This window comes from Solanum verrucosum, unplaced genomic scaffold (genome assembly GCF_900185275.1).
Source record: "Solanum verrucosum unplaced genomic scaffold, falcon-dt-bn FXZP01000266.1, whole genome shotgun sequence".
In the NCBI taxonomy this organism is placed as follows: Eukaryota; Viridiplantae; Streptophyta; class Magnoliopsida; order Solanales; family Solanaceae; genus Solanum; species Solanum verrucosum.
Window position 1 is genome coordinate 60,503 of NW_026019962.1, and position 15,080 is coordinate 75,582.

General features: G+C 39.3%; 1 protein-coding gene across 1 annotated transcript; it reads left to right on the plus strand.

Annotated features, from left to right (window-relative positions):
- The first annotated feature begins 448 nt into the window (after positions 1-448).
- Positions 449-14,528, plus strand: LOC125814889 (uncharacterized). The gene is made up of 7 exons (XM_049494341.1): positions 449-788; positions 856-1,097; positions 1,175-1,378; positions 2,278-2,370; positions 2,446-2,554; positions 2,837-3,026; positions 14,454-14,528. Exons 1-7 carry the CDS (start codon positions 449-451, stop codon positions 14,500-14,502), a joined length of 1,227 nt encoding a protein of 408 aa, XP_049350298.1. The 3' UTR covers positions 14,503-14,528.
- Positions 14,529-15,080: the final 552 nt, after the last annotated feature.

Genomic DNA, 15,080 nt, shown 5'->3' on the forward strand with positions numbered 1-15,080 from the left:
TCCCTGTTGATATCATTGATCTGTCTGCCATTGCACAACATTCAGAAGATGTAACTATGCTAACATCAGAAGAGGAGGATGACTTTGATGACACTGATTGGGATTGGATGGAGGCTGATGATTGACAAAGGATCTTCCTAACTTGTTCAATACATTCTCTTCTTCATTTTTTTGTAGTGAGTAATAAATACCTTTTTGAGTTGCATCATATAAAGTATGAATGTCGATTGGACTCTATTTAGATTTCTATTTATTTGCTACTGCTAGTTGCTTGATTTCTGCTTATTTGTTTTGAAATATTTTTTTGCTAATGTTGGTACTATAGATATATTAGTACAGATCCTATTGTTGTTTGTTCTTCTCACTTTCATTGTTTTTGTTATTCACATCTGAAAATTCTGCACTAAGAGGCTTCTTCTGTCTTATTTTTACACAGATTTGGATAGTCATGAGTCAACAAGAGTCTTCAAAAAGAAACAAAAGAGCAAAAAATAAGACATATGCTAAACCTGGATCATTATCATTCTTGGCAAATAAAAAACGACGTCTATTGACAACAAATGAAACTTTTCAAGCTATAGAGTCAGAGAAAGGACAGCTGCTTAAATTAATTGAACAACAACCAGTAGCACCACAATCTGAAGCTAATGGACAATCTGTAGAGGAGCAGTCTCGTGAACAGCCTCTTGAGCAGCCTCGTGAGCAACCTCTTGAGCAGCAACCTATAGAGGATCAAGTGCAAATGAACTCTGTCACTCCTCCAACTGGTGAACAACCTGAAGAACAATGTAACATATAAACTTAGAAACTTACTAAATTCATCTATGAATTCTAATTTCTTATATTTTCTTATAGCTGAAGGTGTTTCCAGTAAAAACACAAGAGGTCAAACGCAAATGCATAATGTACATGCACGAAAAGAGCGTAAATTGATCTTATTGAATAGGCTAAATCAACCAGTTGGTCCTACTGAGGACGTTGTGACAGAGTTAAGTAGCTTCCTAGGTACATTGGCAAGAAATGCGACTCTTTGCCCATTTGATATATTTGATTGGAGGAGCATGGTTACTAAAAAGGATTTATGGGATTATACTAAGGTTTGGAGTTTGCAATATTTAATTTCTTGTAGAATTATTTTACTTCAATTGGCGAACTGAATGACACCAAATTGTAGGAGAATTACATTATTCCTGAAGCTGCAAAAGATTGGGCTTTGGTAACAATTCGAGAGGCTTGGAGAAGGCATAGAAGTGACTTGAAGATAAATTATTACGATCCATATGACAATGATGAAATTCGAATGGCAAAAAAGCCTGGTCATATTCCAGAATGTCAGTTTAGAGAGCTCCTTAAATATTGGAAGTTTGAGAAATTCAAGGTAAAATGTAGTTCAGAATATGAAACATCCAGCTTATTCTTCTCCTGATCTCTTTTGTGAAATAGTTGTTGCTGCAATTTTATTTTTCTTTAACTTTCTCTTCTCTGTTGCAATATTGTTGCAGCTTGTTACTTCCTCCAGTTTGGTAGTCACAACTAAAACGGAGGATTTTTCTCCAATCTTAGAGAATGTTCATTGAGTGAGATTTTTATGCTTATCTCACCACTGTATAGCTAAGATTAACAACCAAAGTTTTATGTTCCTAATTGTTTTTCTTATTTATTTTAGTTTAAACTCAATAATTTCAGTTAGAAGTTGATAAGATACAAATGTAATAGGATAAAAAGTCACCTGTTCAACTCTTTACTCAAAAAGAAAAAATCTTAAGAACTTATTTATTAGTTAAGTTTGATCGCTGAAATTTGCATCAAGGTTTCACTAAACTAAGTGCCCTTTTGGATAAACTGTTTTTAGGTGCTTTTGACTCATGATTTAAAACATACTCATGACTAATCTTAAGGGGTGCTAACCTGTTTTACTCACTAAATTGGTTTGAATAAAAAGTTGACAAATTGTTATGAGTACCTTAAAGAGAGACTTCAATGTTGGCATATTTATGCAACTGTAAGCTAAGCTTTCTAACAATGTTATGGTTATTGGGTTGTAAGTTTTCACTTGTTTGACTCATATTCTATTTATGTTTGATGATGTTATGAATCAAGCTTTTAAACTTACAAAACTAAGGTCTGCAGATTGGTTTTAGCTTCATAACATTCATACTTACAAAGCATATTCTTTACTTGGATTTGTTAAAAAAGAAATATTGAGACATTGACCTCGTCTAGTACATTATGTAGCACCCATATGCCTTTGGTTATTATTGATTCATTTATTTGCAGAAAATGTCTGAAACAAATACTAAGAACCGGAAAAAGGTGATGAATCCACACACAGCAGGCAAAAAGAGTTTTGCTTTAATCCGTAGTAAATTGGTGTGTTCTCTTATTTATTATCTAGTCTTAACCTATCATTTAAGCAACTCCTGATATCTATTTTTATGTGACTAGGAAAAAGAAAAGGAATTTGTATCCGCTAAGGAGCTCGTTGTGGTCACAAGAAGAAGAAAACCTGGTCGTTTGTACAAGGCATCGAATGAGAACACAACTAGTAAAATTGTACGAATATTGTCAATATTTTTTTTTTACTGAGACCAATTATTTATTCTAAATTTGAATTTACAAGAATGCTTGTTGGATATGCTTTGTTAGGCTGAAATGGAGGAAATTGAAAAGCAAATGAGCACAAATGGTCAATCTGTTGATGCATTTTCAGCCGTCATGGGTCCAGAACATCTCGGACGTCTAAGACTATATGGAGTGGGGGTTACAAAGACAACTTTGAAAAAGAAAATTGACAATTTTGAACCAACTTTGAATGAAACAAATGATATAGTGCAACAAATGCAAGAAAGGATGCAAAAAATGGAGAAACAAATGGAAGAACAAAGGAGAACTATGCAACAAGAAGTTATTGCAGATGTAGTTGCACAACTTCAGCATGCAGGATTAATTGATCCTAACATACTAGCAGCATTGTCTGTTCCTTCCCCAAGAGAAGCTACTTCTGCTCAAACAGCCGAGCAAGGTTTGTCGCTATTTATTCTGATTGTGGCCTTGTCGGCTATTTATTTTGATTGTGGCCTTGTCGGCTATTTATTCTGATTGTGGCCTTGTCGGCTATTTATTCTGATTGTGGCCTTGTTGGCTATTTATTCTGATTGTGGCCTTGTCGACTATTTATTCTGATTGTGGCCTTGTCTGCTATTTATTCTGATTGTGGCCTTGTCGGCTATTTATTCTGATTATGGCCTTGTCGGCCATTTAGTTAGCTGAGTATTTTCTAGGATCAACCTCGTCAGCTATGAGTTATTAAGTATCAGCTAACATCATTCTATATACCACTGTTTTAGGAGATGTCCCTTTTTTTTCTTGTTGTACCATTTTAATGTCTGATGGACTGCTGTAACATTTATGTTATAAGGGACTATTGAGTAAAGTCTTGTTGATTTGTTATTGCCTATTTCTTCTGATTGTGGCCTTGTCGGCCATTTGGTTAGCTGAGTATGTTCTAGGATCAACCTCGTCGGCTATGAGTTATTAAGTATCAGCTAGCATCATTCTATAAACCACTGTTTTAGGAGATCTCCCTTTTTTTTCTCGTTGTAGCATTTTAATGTATGTTGGACTGCTGTAACATTTATGTTTTTTGGTAAACTATAAAATACCATAAACAAACAAGGGGCCGATACACCTAGGATCATCCAAGGTATTTGACAAACGACGTTGTAAGCCATAAGAGAATCCCGTAACTCTTTCCTGCCTTACTTTGTATTATAGGCGTAAACCATTGTCATGATAAATCTCTGTTGCAGAGAAATACTTCTCACTTTGCAAGTAATCAACTGAGATGTTGCCTCTATTAGTGTAATTGTATAGTAATCCGGCCTCCAAGCTTTCCAAATCCTACCATTGTAATGAGAAGCAAGATTAGTAATGAACGGCCAACCAGCAAACATCTTCTGAGCTATCAAATCAATCTTCCCTACTTGTATTTTTGTTTCCAGTAACCCTACCAGCCCAATTTTTTCAGTATTACAAAGGAGTTTCACCTCCTTTTGTTTATTAGGGCCATTGAGCCCCTCACATTCCAACAAAGACAACTATCCATTCCCAATGTTGGGATTAGGATGGCCTCCCACTATTCCTTCACTGTTACTGATAGCCTTCTTACTCTTACCCTCTTTGTTCAGTACCTGAAAATTGTTTTTACTCTTTACATGTAGTGGCTGCTTACTTTGAGACTCAGTGGTTTTAGAGGTGTGACCCAAACATTAGTTGCACTCTTATTCTGAGACTCATCTAATATGTCCGCCTTGTGAGGATCCAACGCACTTGTTGGAGATGATATTTTCTCTTGAACAATGATTCCTTCAATTGAAGGTTGGATATCTTGGCCAACTCGAGTCGCCATTCCTTCCAGTTCGTCCCTTTTTGTGCCCGGAGTTGTATTCTTCTTCCTATAGTTCACTTCTGAATGGCCATATTTATCACAAACCTTACACAACGTTGGCTTCCAATCATACAACACCTTCTGCTCTATCAAATTACCCTTCTTCGACCTGAACAGGATCACCTCTGGCAGCATTGTGTCCATTTCAACTTCAACTAGTAGCCTCACAAAGTTCAGTCCTACTTTTCTTTCAGTATTATGGTCCACCATTAGAAGTTTCCCAACCAAACTACCAATCTTACTAAGTCCTTTCGGACTCCAGTACTTAAAATCAAGACCAGGAAGCTTGATCCAAATAGGTACAATGCGTAGTTCTTCCCTCGTAAATTCCATATCAGGATTCCATGCCTTCACTATAAATGGTTTGTTGTCAAAGTGGTATATGCCACCTTGCAACACCTCTTGCTTCCCTACTTCAGTGTCAAATCGAACTATAACAATACCATTCTTGAGCATCGCCACTTTGTTAATTCCTAGCTTGGACCAAAGCCTGTGTATGAATCCTTTCAGCACTTCAAATGGGGGATGGGATCCCAACACATAACACGCTACTGCAGTCTTCCAATAGGCAATTTCTGAACTAATATCCTCTAATTCAATCTCAATTACAGGGGATTCACCATGCATAACAAGTTCTACACACTCCAATTTGAACCCAATGTTTCTCCTGTATGTGGACTATTCTGATTGCTCTTGCAGTTGGGTCATTATTCTTCTGTTAGTTAGAAAATAGCTTTACTGTTAGTCATTATTCTTCTTGTTGTAAATATATTAAGACTTTCATAGTGAGGAATATATTAGTTTTGAGTAATTGTTGAATTGAACTAGGAGTGATGGAATAATTCCCAGAAGCAGTCTGCAAATATCTTCTGCAATTATACTATTTTTTAATGTCATTTGAAGCTTATTGAATTTATATGCTTGTTGTAGATATAGAGTGATAACTTTAAAATATATCATTGAAGTCATTGAACTTTTGCAACAAAATTGCTAAATTATTTTGTATTTTCATTAATTGTATGTAGGTGATTGAAATGACCCAAAAAGTTCTTAAAAATGTGCTTCGGAAGTTACCGGAAACTTGTTTAGCTATATATAAAAAATCTGTTTCATTTTACGACAATCAAACTTCATATTCTTCTTTAGGGGGTCAAATTGAGTGGGAAATGGGTCTAACCCAAATTTTAGAGCAACCGTATCAAAATTCGAAATTTCCAAGTGAAGCCTTTTTCGAGGGTCTACTTTGGAGGGTCATATCTCCTAGAACACAAATTATTGGGTGGCCAATAACATATCCATGCAAAGCCCTTTGAATTAGATACCTAACGCACTTCGTTTCACCTTATTCGGAGTTCGGACGAAGAAGTTATGCCCATTTTCGTAAAATCTGTCCGGCAGGAAAGGCAAATTTCCAGTGAGCGTTTTTACTGTTCACCCGCCTCATTTTTTTTTCTAAGTGTTGGACCATTTTTCCAAAGGGCATATGTTATTTCCTATATACCATTAGTTCAATTTCCATCTCTAAAACATTTCCCAAAACACCTCTCCCATACTTAGACACATTTTCTCTCAAGTTCTCTCAAGAACCCTAATCCAAAACCTTCCTCAAGATTGAAGAGACTCTTGCTCCAAGTTCCAAGCTTCCATTGAAGACACTCTCAAGACCTTCATAAAAACTCAAGGTATGTGGTGTTGAACTCATGGGTCCTTCCACCCATAGTGCCTAGACTCTATTCTACTCACTAATTCATGGTTTAAGTTAAGATTCATAAATTAGTCTTGTTCTTTGTAATAATTTCCTGCACATTGAATTTTAAACATGAAAAGTGATTGTTTTGAGCATGTTGTGACTCTAGAACTTGAACCTAAATATGGAATGGATGTGGAGATTTTCATGTGGTATTGTGGGTGTTAAAAAGGTGTTGTTGTAGGTTGTTCACTGGTTTGGCTGCATAATTACTACCCTATTTTCCATGCTCTTTGATTCCATTACATGTCTTCAAGGTGTTTGACAAAATGTCCAACTATGGAGAATTGATGAATCCATGCTTTAAAGCTTGAGTTATGAGATGTATGGAAATCCAGAGATGTGTTGATGACAAACTAAGCTTGTGTATATGTTCATTCCATACGTGAGATTGCATTAGAGCCTAATGGAAATTTCCTATATAAAGTGTTGCATGACCATGCCCGGTCCGGGGGAAAAGAACCGGACAACCATGTGAGAGGTTTATATCTCACCACCTAGGATGCTTGGGGTGTGACCAACATCAACCATGTGAGAGGTTTATATCTCAACACCTAGGATGCTTGGGGTGTGACCAACATCAACCATGTGAGGGGTTTATACCTTGCCACCAGGGTGTCCGGGTGTGAACGGCATCCACCATCCTAAGTTGGGGTTATAGATTGGTTGGATTATGCATACACATATGATATCTACTATTAGTATAGATTTACTTAAACATGTTTTGACTTCACTTTGATCATGCATCCTCATATTGTTATTCATAATGCCTATGAAACTATTTCTTGTATTTCGATTGTGTCATTGTATGTTGTTGTGTTGCACCCCGCATACTTAGTACATTCCAAGTACTAACGCATATTTTGCCTACATGATGTCACCATGTAGGGACCGGAGCTACTCTTGATCCTTCTCTCCATTCACGTGGCTAGTACGGTGCTTATCCGAGTTGTTGGTGAGTCCTCAATGATTCGAGGGATATGTTATGTTTCCTACTCCTATGTTTTGAGACTTTAGCTTGCAATTGTATTTTGACTATGAGGGGAGCCGATAGTATGTCATGGCCCCGTCCTATCTGTGTATGTAGAGGTGTGCGTTGGACAAGTATTTTGTAAATGAGCTTGACTCTTGTTCTATGATGTCATTTTGAAATGGTTTGCCCTTAGTCCCTATTTCCCATTAAATAAATGTTGAATGTACTTCCGCGACCGATGAAGTGTGATGACAAGTTTGAGAGGCTTGTTTGGGGTTCCTTCGGGTTCCTCATTCGCCATGTCACGTCTAGGCCCTAGGCTTGGGTCGTGACAAGCTTGGTATCAGAGCACTAGGTTGTTAAATCCTCAGAGTCCAACACACCGCGTTGAGTAGAGTCCTAATCATGGTTGTGAAGCGCGCCACGACTATGAATGGGAGGCTACAAAACGTTTTAGGAAAGGTTTCCCTTCCTCATGTTCTATGTCGTGCTTAGAGTGCGATAAGGTGATTCCTCCCTAACGCTTGTTCTTTAGATTGCTAGATCATCATGCCAAACATGAGGGGAAGACGGGCCCGATCACCGGAAGAGCCACCCACCAATGGTGAGCTCCGTGATGCACTCACCATGCTTACACAAGTGGTAGCTAACCAAGTGCAACAAGGAGCCCAAGCTCCTCGAACTACCACCCCGGGGGAAAGGGTGAGACATTTCATGAGGATGAACCCTCCAGTCTTCCATGGTTCAAAGGTGGATGAGGACCTGCAAGAGTTCATCGATGAGGTATGCAAAATCTTGACCATTATGGATGTTGGTGCTTGTGAGAAGGCGGAATTGGCGGCCTACCAACTCAAGGGGGTTGCTCAAATTTGGTTTGATCAATGAAAGGGTGAGAAAGGTAATGGCTATGTGGTGTTGTGGGAGGAGTTTAAACTTGCTTTCCTTAATAGGTTCTTCCCTCTTGAGCTTAGGGAGGCAAAGTTGGTGGAGTTCATGAACTTGAAGCAAGGAGCTATGAGTGTGAGGGAGTATGCCCTCAAATTTGTCCAACTCTCCAAGTATGCACCTCACTTGGTGGCCGACTCTAGGTCGAGGATGAACAAATTTGTGATGGGTGTATCCGACTTGGTTAGTGAGGAGTGTCGGTCCGCTATGCTCATTGGAGATATGGATTTGTCTCGGTTGATGACTTATGCCGAGCAAATGGAGGAGGAGAAATTGAGGAAGAAAAGGGGGCACGAGGCCAAGAGGGCCCAATTGGAGAATAGGTTCCCTAAGGGTGCTAGATTTCATCAAGGCCGAGGAAACCCTCATGTCAACCGGGGATTTTCTATCAATGTTCCTAGACCTCAAGGGGGAGGTGAAGTGGGTTCTATGGATGTATGCCCTAAGTGTGGGAGGAAGCATGGTGGTCCTTGCATGAAGGGTTCGGGTGCTTGATTTGAATGTGGAGAAGTGGGTCATAAGAGGTTTGAGTGTCCCAAGATCCGCAACAAGGCCCGAAGTGCTAACACTACTCCTTTGGGAAGAGGTGCTTCTCAAAGTGGTGCCCCAAGGTACAATCGATTTTATGCTTTGCATGGTAGACAAGGTGTTAATGAGACCCCGAATGTGGTGATCGGTATGTTGCAAATCTTTGATCTTGATGTTTATACTTTGATTGATCCGGGTGCCACCCTTTCCTTTGTTACCCCCTTAGTTGCTAGAAAATTTCATGTCGAGTCGGAATTATTGCATGAGTCATATGAAGTATCTACTCCCATTGGTGTCTCTATTGTTGCTAGAAAAGTGTATAGAAATTGTCTGGTTTGCATATTGAATAAGTTGTTGCCTTGCGATATTGTTGAGTTGAACATGGTGGATTTTAATGTTATTCTTGGGATGGATTGGTTGCATGCATATTATGCTTCTATTGATTGTAGGACTCGTAAAGTCAAGTTCCGATTTCCTAATGAACCCGTCCTTGAGTGGGAGAGTCGGGATGTTGTGGTGAAGGGGAAATTCATTTCTTTCATTAAAGCCCATAGGTTGATTTCCAAAGGGTGCTTGTACCATATTCTGAGAGTCAATGATGTGGAGTCTAAAGTCCCTCCTATTGAGTCTATTCCGGTTGTTAATGAGTTTCTAGATGTCTTCCCAGAAAACCTTCCCGGTGTCCCTCCCGAAAGGGAGATAGATCTTGGTATAGACCTCCTTCCCGATACTCAACCTATTTCTATCCCCCCTTACCGTATGGCCCCGGCGGAGTTGAAAGAGTTGAAAGAGCAATTAAAAGATTTGTTAGAGAAGGGGTTTATTAGACCTAGTCATTCTCCCTGGGGTACTCCGGTTTTGTTTGTGAAGAAGAAAGATGGGTCTCTTAGAATGTGTATTGATTATCGACAACTTAATAGGGTCACCGTCAAGAATAGGTATCCTCTTCCAAGGATTGACGATTTATTTGACCAATTGCATGGGGCTAGTCACTTCTCTAAGATTGATCTTCGGTCAGGGTATCATCAAGTGAAGGTGAGGGAGTGTGATATTTTCAAGACGGCCTTTCGTACTAGGTATGGGCACTATGAGTTTGTGGTGATGTCTTTTGGGTTGACTAATGCTCCGGCTCTCTTTATGGATTTGATGAATAGCGTTTTCAAACCCTACCTTGATTCTTTTGTGGTGGTGTTTATAGATGACATCTTGATCTATTCTCGGGGTGAGGAAGAGCACAAGGGTCACTTGAGGGTTGTACTCCAAAGATTGAGGGAAGAGAAGTTGTATGCTAAATATGAAAAGTGTGAGTTTTGGTTGAAGGAAGTTGCTTTCCTAGGCCATGTGGTGTCGGGGGATGGTATTAAGGTGGATCCTAAGAAGACCGATGTTATTAGGAATTGGCCTAGACCTTTGACCCCGTCGGATATAAGGAGTTTCTTGGGTTTAGCGGGTTATTATAGGAGATTTGTGGAAGGGTTTTCTTCTCTTGCTTCTCCTATGACTAAGTTGACTCAAAAGAAGGCTAAATTTGTGTGGTCGGATGAGTGTGAGTAAAGCTTCCAAACTTTGAAAGAAAGGCTTGTGTCCGCTCCTATTTTGTCACTTCCGGATGGGTTAGAAGGTTTTGTTGTTTATTATGATGCTTCCCGTATTGGTTTGGGTTTTGTGTTGATGCAAAGTGGTAAGGTTATAGCCTATGCTTCTAGGCAACTTAAGGTTCATGAAAAAAATTACCCAACCCATGATCTTGAATTGGCCGCCGTGGTTTTTGCTTTAAAGATTTGGCGTCATTATTTGTATGGGGTGCATGTTGATATCTTCACCGACCATAAGAATCTCCAATATGTGTTCACGCAAAAAGATCTTAACTTGAGACAAAGGAGGTGGTTAGAATTCCTTAAGGATTATGATATGAGTGTTCACTATCATCCGGGGAAAGCTAATGTGGTGGCGGATGCATTCAGTAGAGTGTCCATGGGTAGCTTGGCTCATGTGGAGGAAGGTAGTAAAGAGTTGGCTAAGGAGGTCCATCGGTTGGCCAAATTGGGAGTTAGGTTAGAAGGGGTGGATAGTGGAGGAGTAGTTGTTGTTGATGGTTCAAGGTCTTCCTTGGTTGATGAGGTGATAGTCAAGCAAGATCTTGATCCTTCTTTGGTAGAATTAAAGGCTTCGGTGAGTAGTGGTAAGGTGGAGGTTTTCTCCCAAGGGGGAGATGGTGCCCTTAGGTACCAAGGTAGATTATGTGTTCCTTGTGTGGATGGTGTGAGGGAAAGAATCCTTGATGAGGCTCATAATTCTTTTTATTCTATTCATCCGGGGTCAACAAAGATGTATAGAGACTTGAGGGATGTGTATTGGTGGGGCGGTATGAAGAAGGACATTGCAAAATTTGTTTCGGGTTGCCATAGTTGTCAACAAGTCAAGGCCGAACATCAAAGGCCGGGTGGCCTAACTCAAGACATTGAGATACCTACTTGGAAGTGGGAAGAAATCAACATGGATTTTGTAGTGGGCTTACCCAAGGCTAGAAGAGGCTTTGATTCGGTTTGGGTGGTGGTTGATCGGATGACAAAGTCGGCTCATTTCCTACCGATTAAAACTACTTACGGGGCTGAAGAGTATGCCAAGTTGTACATTCATGAATTGGTAAGGTTGCATGGGATTCCTTTGTCTATCATCTCGGATCGTGGTGCCCAATTCACTTCTCACTTTTGGAAGTCATTCCAAAGGGGTCTTGGTACAAAGGTAAAGCTTAGCACGGCCTTCCACCCTCAAACGGATGGCCAAGCCGAAAGAACAATTCAAAGCTTGGAGGATATGCTTAGAGCTTGTGTATTGGAGTTGAAAGGTAGTTGGGATGATCATCTTCCTTTGATTGAATTTGCATACAACAATAGTTATCATTCTAGTATCGGTATGGCTCCTTTTGAGGCACTTTATGGTAGACGGTGTAGGTCACCGATTGGGTGGTTTGAAGTTGGAGAGGTGGCCTTGTTGGGTCCGGATCTGGTCATGGATGCTCTTGAGAAGGTAAGGATGATTAGGGAGAGCTTGAAAACAGCCCAAAGTCGTCAAAAGTCTTATGCCGATGTAAGGAGACGGGATCTTGAATTCAAAGTGGGTGATTGGGTTTATTTGAAAGTTTCTCCAATGAAAGGTGTGGTTCGTTTTGGTAAGAAGGGGAAATTAAGTCCTAGGTATGTCGGTCCTTATGAGATAATAAGAAGGGTTGGTAAAGTAGCCTATGAGTTGGGGTTGCCCAAGGAGATGGAATTAGTTCATCCGGTATTCCATGTATCGATGTTGAGGAAATGTGTTGGTGATCCTAACGCTATTGTACCTCTTGAGGTTGTGGGTGTTGTAGAAGATAATTTGACGTATGAAGAAGTCCCGGTTCAGATCTTAGATAGACAAGTTAAAAGGTTGAGGAACAAAGAAGTGGCGTCCGTTAAGGTGCTTTGGAGAAATCAACAAGTGGAGAGTGCTACTTGGGAGGCCGAAGCGGACATGCAAAGACGTTATCCTTATCTATTCAACTCCACTCAAGCCTAAGGTATTAAATTAAGTCATTTGTACTCCATTGAGTCTTACATTTCAGCCCCTGAATCATTAATTTGCATATATGTTTAAATTGATGAGTTATGGATGCTTTACACTAAGTTTTGAAATCTTGAAGTGATGTTTAAATAAAATTTTTGCATTCATGTTGGGGCTGATATGTTCATACTAAGTCTTGCCTTGTACGTCTCTTCCACATTCGGGGACGAATGTTCCCAAGGGGGAGATATTGAAATGACCCAAAAAGTTCTTAAAAAGGTGCTTCGGAAGTTACCGGAAACTTGTTTAGCTATATATAAAAAATCTGTTTCGTTTTTCGAAAATCCGACTTCATATTCTTGTCTAGGGGGTCAAATTGAGTGGGAAATGGGTCTAACCCAAATTTTAGAGCAACCGTATCAAAATTCGAAATTTCCAAGTGAAGCCTTTTTCGAGGGTCTACTTTGGAGGGTCATATCTCCTAGAACACAAATTATTGGGTGGCCAATAACATATCCATGGAAAGCCCTTTGATTTAGCTACCTAACGCACTTCGTTTCACCTCATTCGGAGTTCAGACGAAGAAGTTATGCCCATTTTCGTAAAATCTGTCCGACAGGAAAGGCAAATTTCCAGTGAGCGTTTTTACTGTTCACCCGCCTCATTTTTTTTTCTAAGTGTTGGACCATTTTTCCAAATGGCATATATTATTTCCTATATACCATTAGTTCAATTCTCATCTCTAAAACATTTCCCAAAACACCTCTCCCATACTTAGACACATTTTCTCTCAAGTTCTCTCAAAAACCCTAATCCAAAACCTTCCTCAAGATTGAAGAGACTCTTGCTCCAAGTTCCAAACTTCCATTGAAGACACTCTCAAGACCTTCATAAAAACTCAAGGTATGTGGTGTTGAACTCATGGGTCTTTCCACCCATAGTGCCTAGACTCTATTCTACTCACTAATTCATGGTTTAAGTTAAGATTCATAAATTAGTCTTGTTCTTTGTAATAATTTCCTGCACATTGAATTTTAAACATGAAAAGTGACTGTTTTGAGCATGTTGTGACTCTAGAACTTGAACCTAAATATGGAATGGATGTGGAGATTTTCATGTGGTATTGTGGATGTTAAAAAGGTGTTGTTGTAGGTTGTTCACTGGTTTGGCTGCATAATTACTACCCTATTTTCCATGCTCTTTGATTCCATTACATGCCTTCAAGGTGTTTGACAAAATGTCCAACTATGGAGAATTGATGAATCGATGCTTTAAAGCTTGAGTTATGAGATGTATGGAAATCAAGAGATGTGTTGATGACAAACTAAGCTTGTGTATATGTTCATTCCATACGTGAGATTGCATTAGAGCCTAATGGGAATTTCCTATATAAAGTGTTACATGACCATGCCCGGTCCGGGGGAAAAGAACCGGACAACCATGTGAGAGGTTTATATCTCACCACCTAGGATGACTGGGGTGTGACCAACATCAACCATGTGAGAGGTTTATATCTCACCACCTAGGATGCTTGGGGTGTGACCAACATCAACCATGTGAGGGGTTTATACCTTGCCACCAGGGTGTCCGGGTGTGAACGGCATCCCCCATCCTAAGTTGGGGTTATAGATTGGTTGGATTATGCATACACATATGATATCTACTATTAGTATAGATTTACTTAAACATGTTTTGACTTCACTTTGATCATGCATCATCATATTGTTATTCATAATGCCTATGAAACTATTTCTTGTATTTCGATTGTGTCCTTGTCTGTTGTTGTGTTGCACCCCGCATACTTAGTACATTCCAAGTACTAATGCATATTTTGCCTACATGATGTCACCATGTAGGGACCGGAGCTACTCTTGATCCTTCTCTCCATTCACGTGGCTAGTACGGTGCTTATCCGAGTTGTTGGTGAGTCCTCAATGATTCGAGGGCTATGTTATGTTTCCTACTCCTATGTTTTGAGACTTTAGCTTGCAATTGTATTTTGACTATGAGAGGAGCCGGTAGTATGTCATGGCCCCGTCCTATCTGTGTATGTAGAGGTGTGTGTTGGACAAGTATTTTGTAAATGAGCTTGACTCTTGTTCTATGATGTCATTTCGAAATGGTTTGCCCTTAGTCCCTATTTCCCGTTAAATAAATGTTGAATGTACTTCCGCGACCGATGAAGTGTGATGACAAGTTTGAGAGGCTTGTTTGGGATTCCTTCGGGTTCCTCATTCGCCATGTCACGTCTAGGCCCTAGGCTTGGGTCGTGACAGTGATGATATCGAAGAAGGAGATGAAAGTAGTACTGAAGACTTGACATAGGAGCTGAATTGAGTTGATGTTAACTTTACCTATGTTCTGGAAATCTGTTATTTCTGAAAATTGAAAACCGTGTGGTGCATCTGTACATTAATTTCACCCTTTTTGAATGGTTGAAAAATGTTTATATATTTTGCTTTTATCGATATTATATGTACCCAACCATGGATCTTAGATTATAATTTTGGTAATGAAATATAACTTCTTCGCATGATCTTTTTATGTGTATTTTATGTTATAAAAGTATTGCAATGGCTAAATTAATAATATATGTGGAACCAATAGTATGTATGTTGGGATAGCCTAATATTAATCGTTGCAATATGTATATATTAATTGTTGCAAAAAGTAAAGAATTATTGCATTACCCCGTAATAACTGCAACAATAGACATTGAGCAACAATTATAATAGCTTAAAATTGATGCATTACCATATAACAACCGTTGCAATAGAATGAAATGGTTGTAAAAATAATTGTAGCAACAACCTACAAAGAATTGTCGCATAAAACTCTATCGAGACGGTAAAAAATGGTACCAATAGGGGTGTTAACCATTGGCAATGGATTGTAAATAAATG

Excerpts from the sequence above, each read along its gene's own strand:
- LOC125814889 (XM_049494341.1), top strand. The coding sequence starts at position 449 with ATGAGTCAACAAGAGTCTTCAAAAAGAAACAAAAGAGCAAAAAATAAG. Across the intron at positions 1,379-2,277 it reads GGAAGTTTGAGAAATTCAAG|AAAATGTCTGAAACAAATAC; the intron begins GTAAAATGTAGT and ends ATTTATTTGCAG. Across the intron at positions 2,371-2,445 it reads CTTTAATCCGTAGTAAATTG|GAAAAAGAAAAGGAATTTGT; the intron begins GTGTGTTCTCTT and ends TTATGTGACTAG.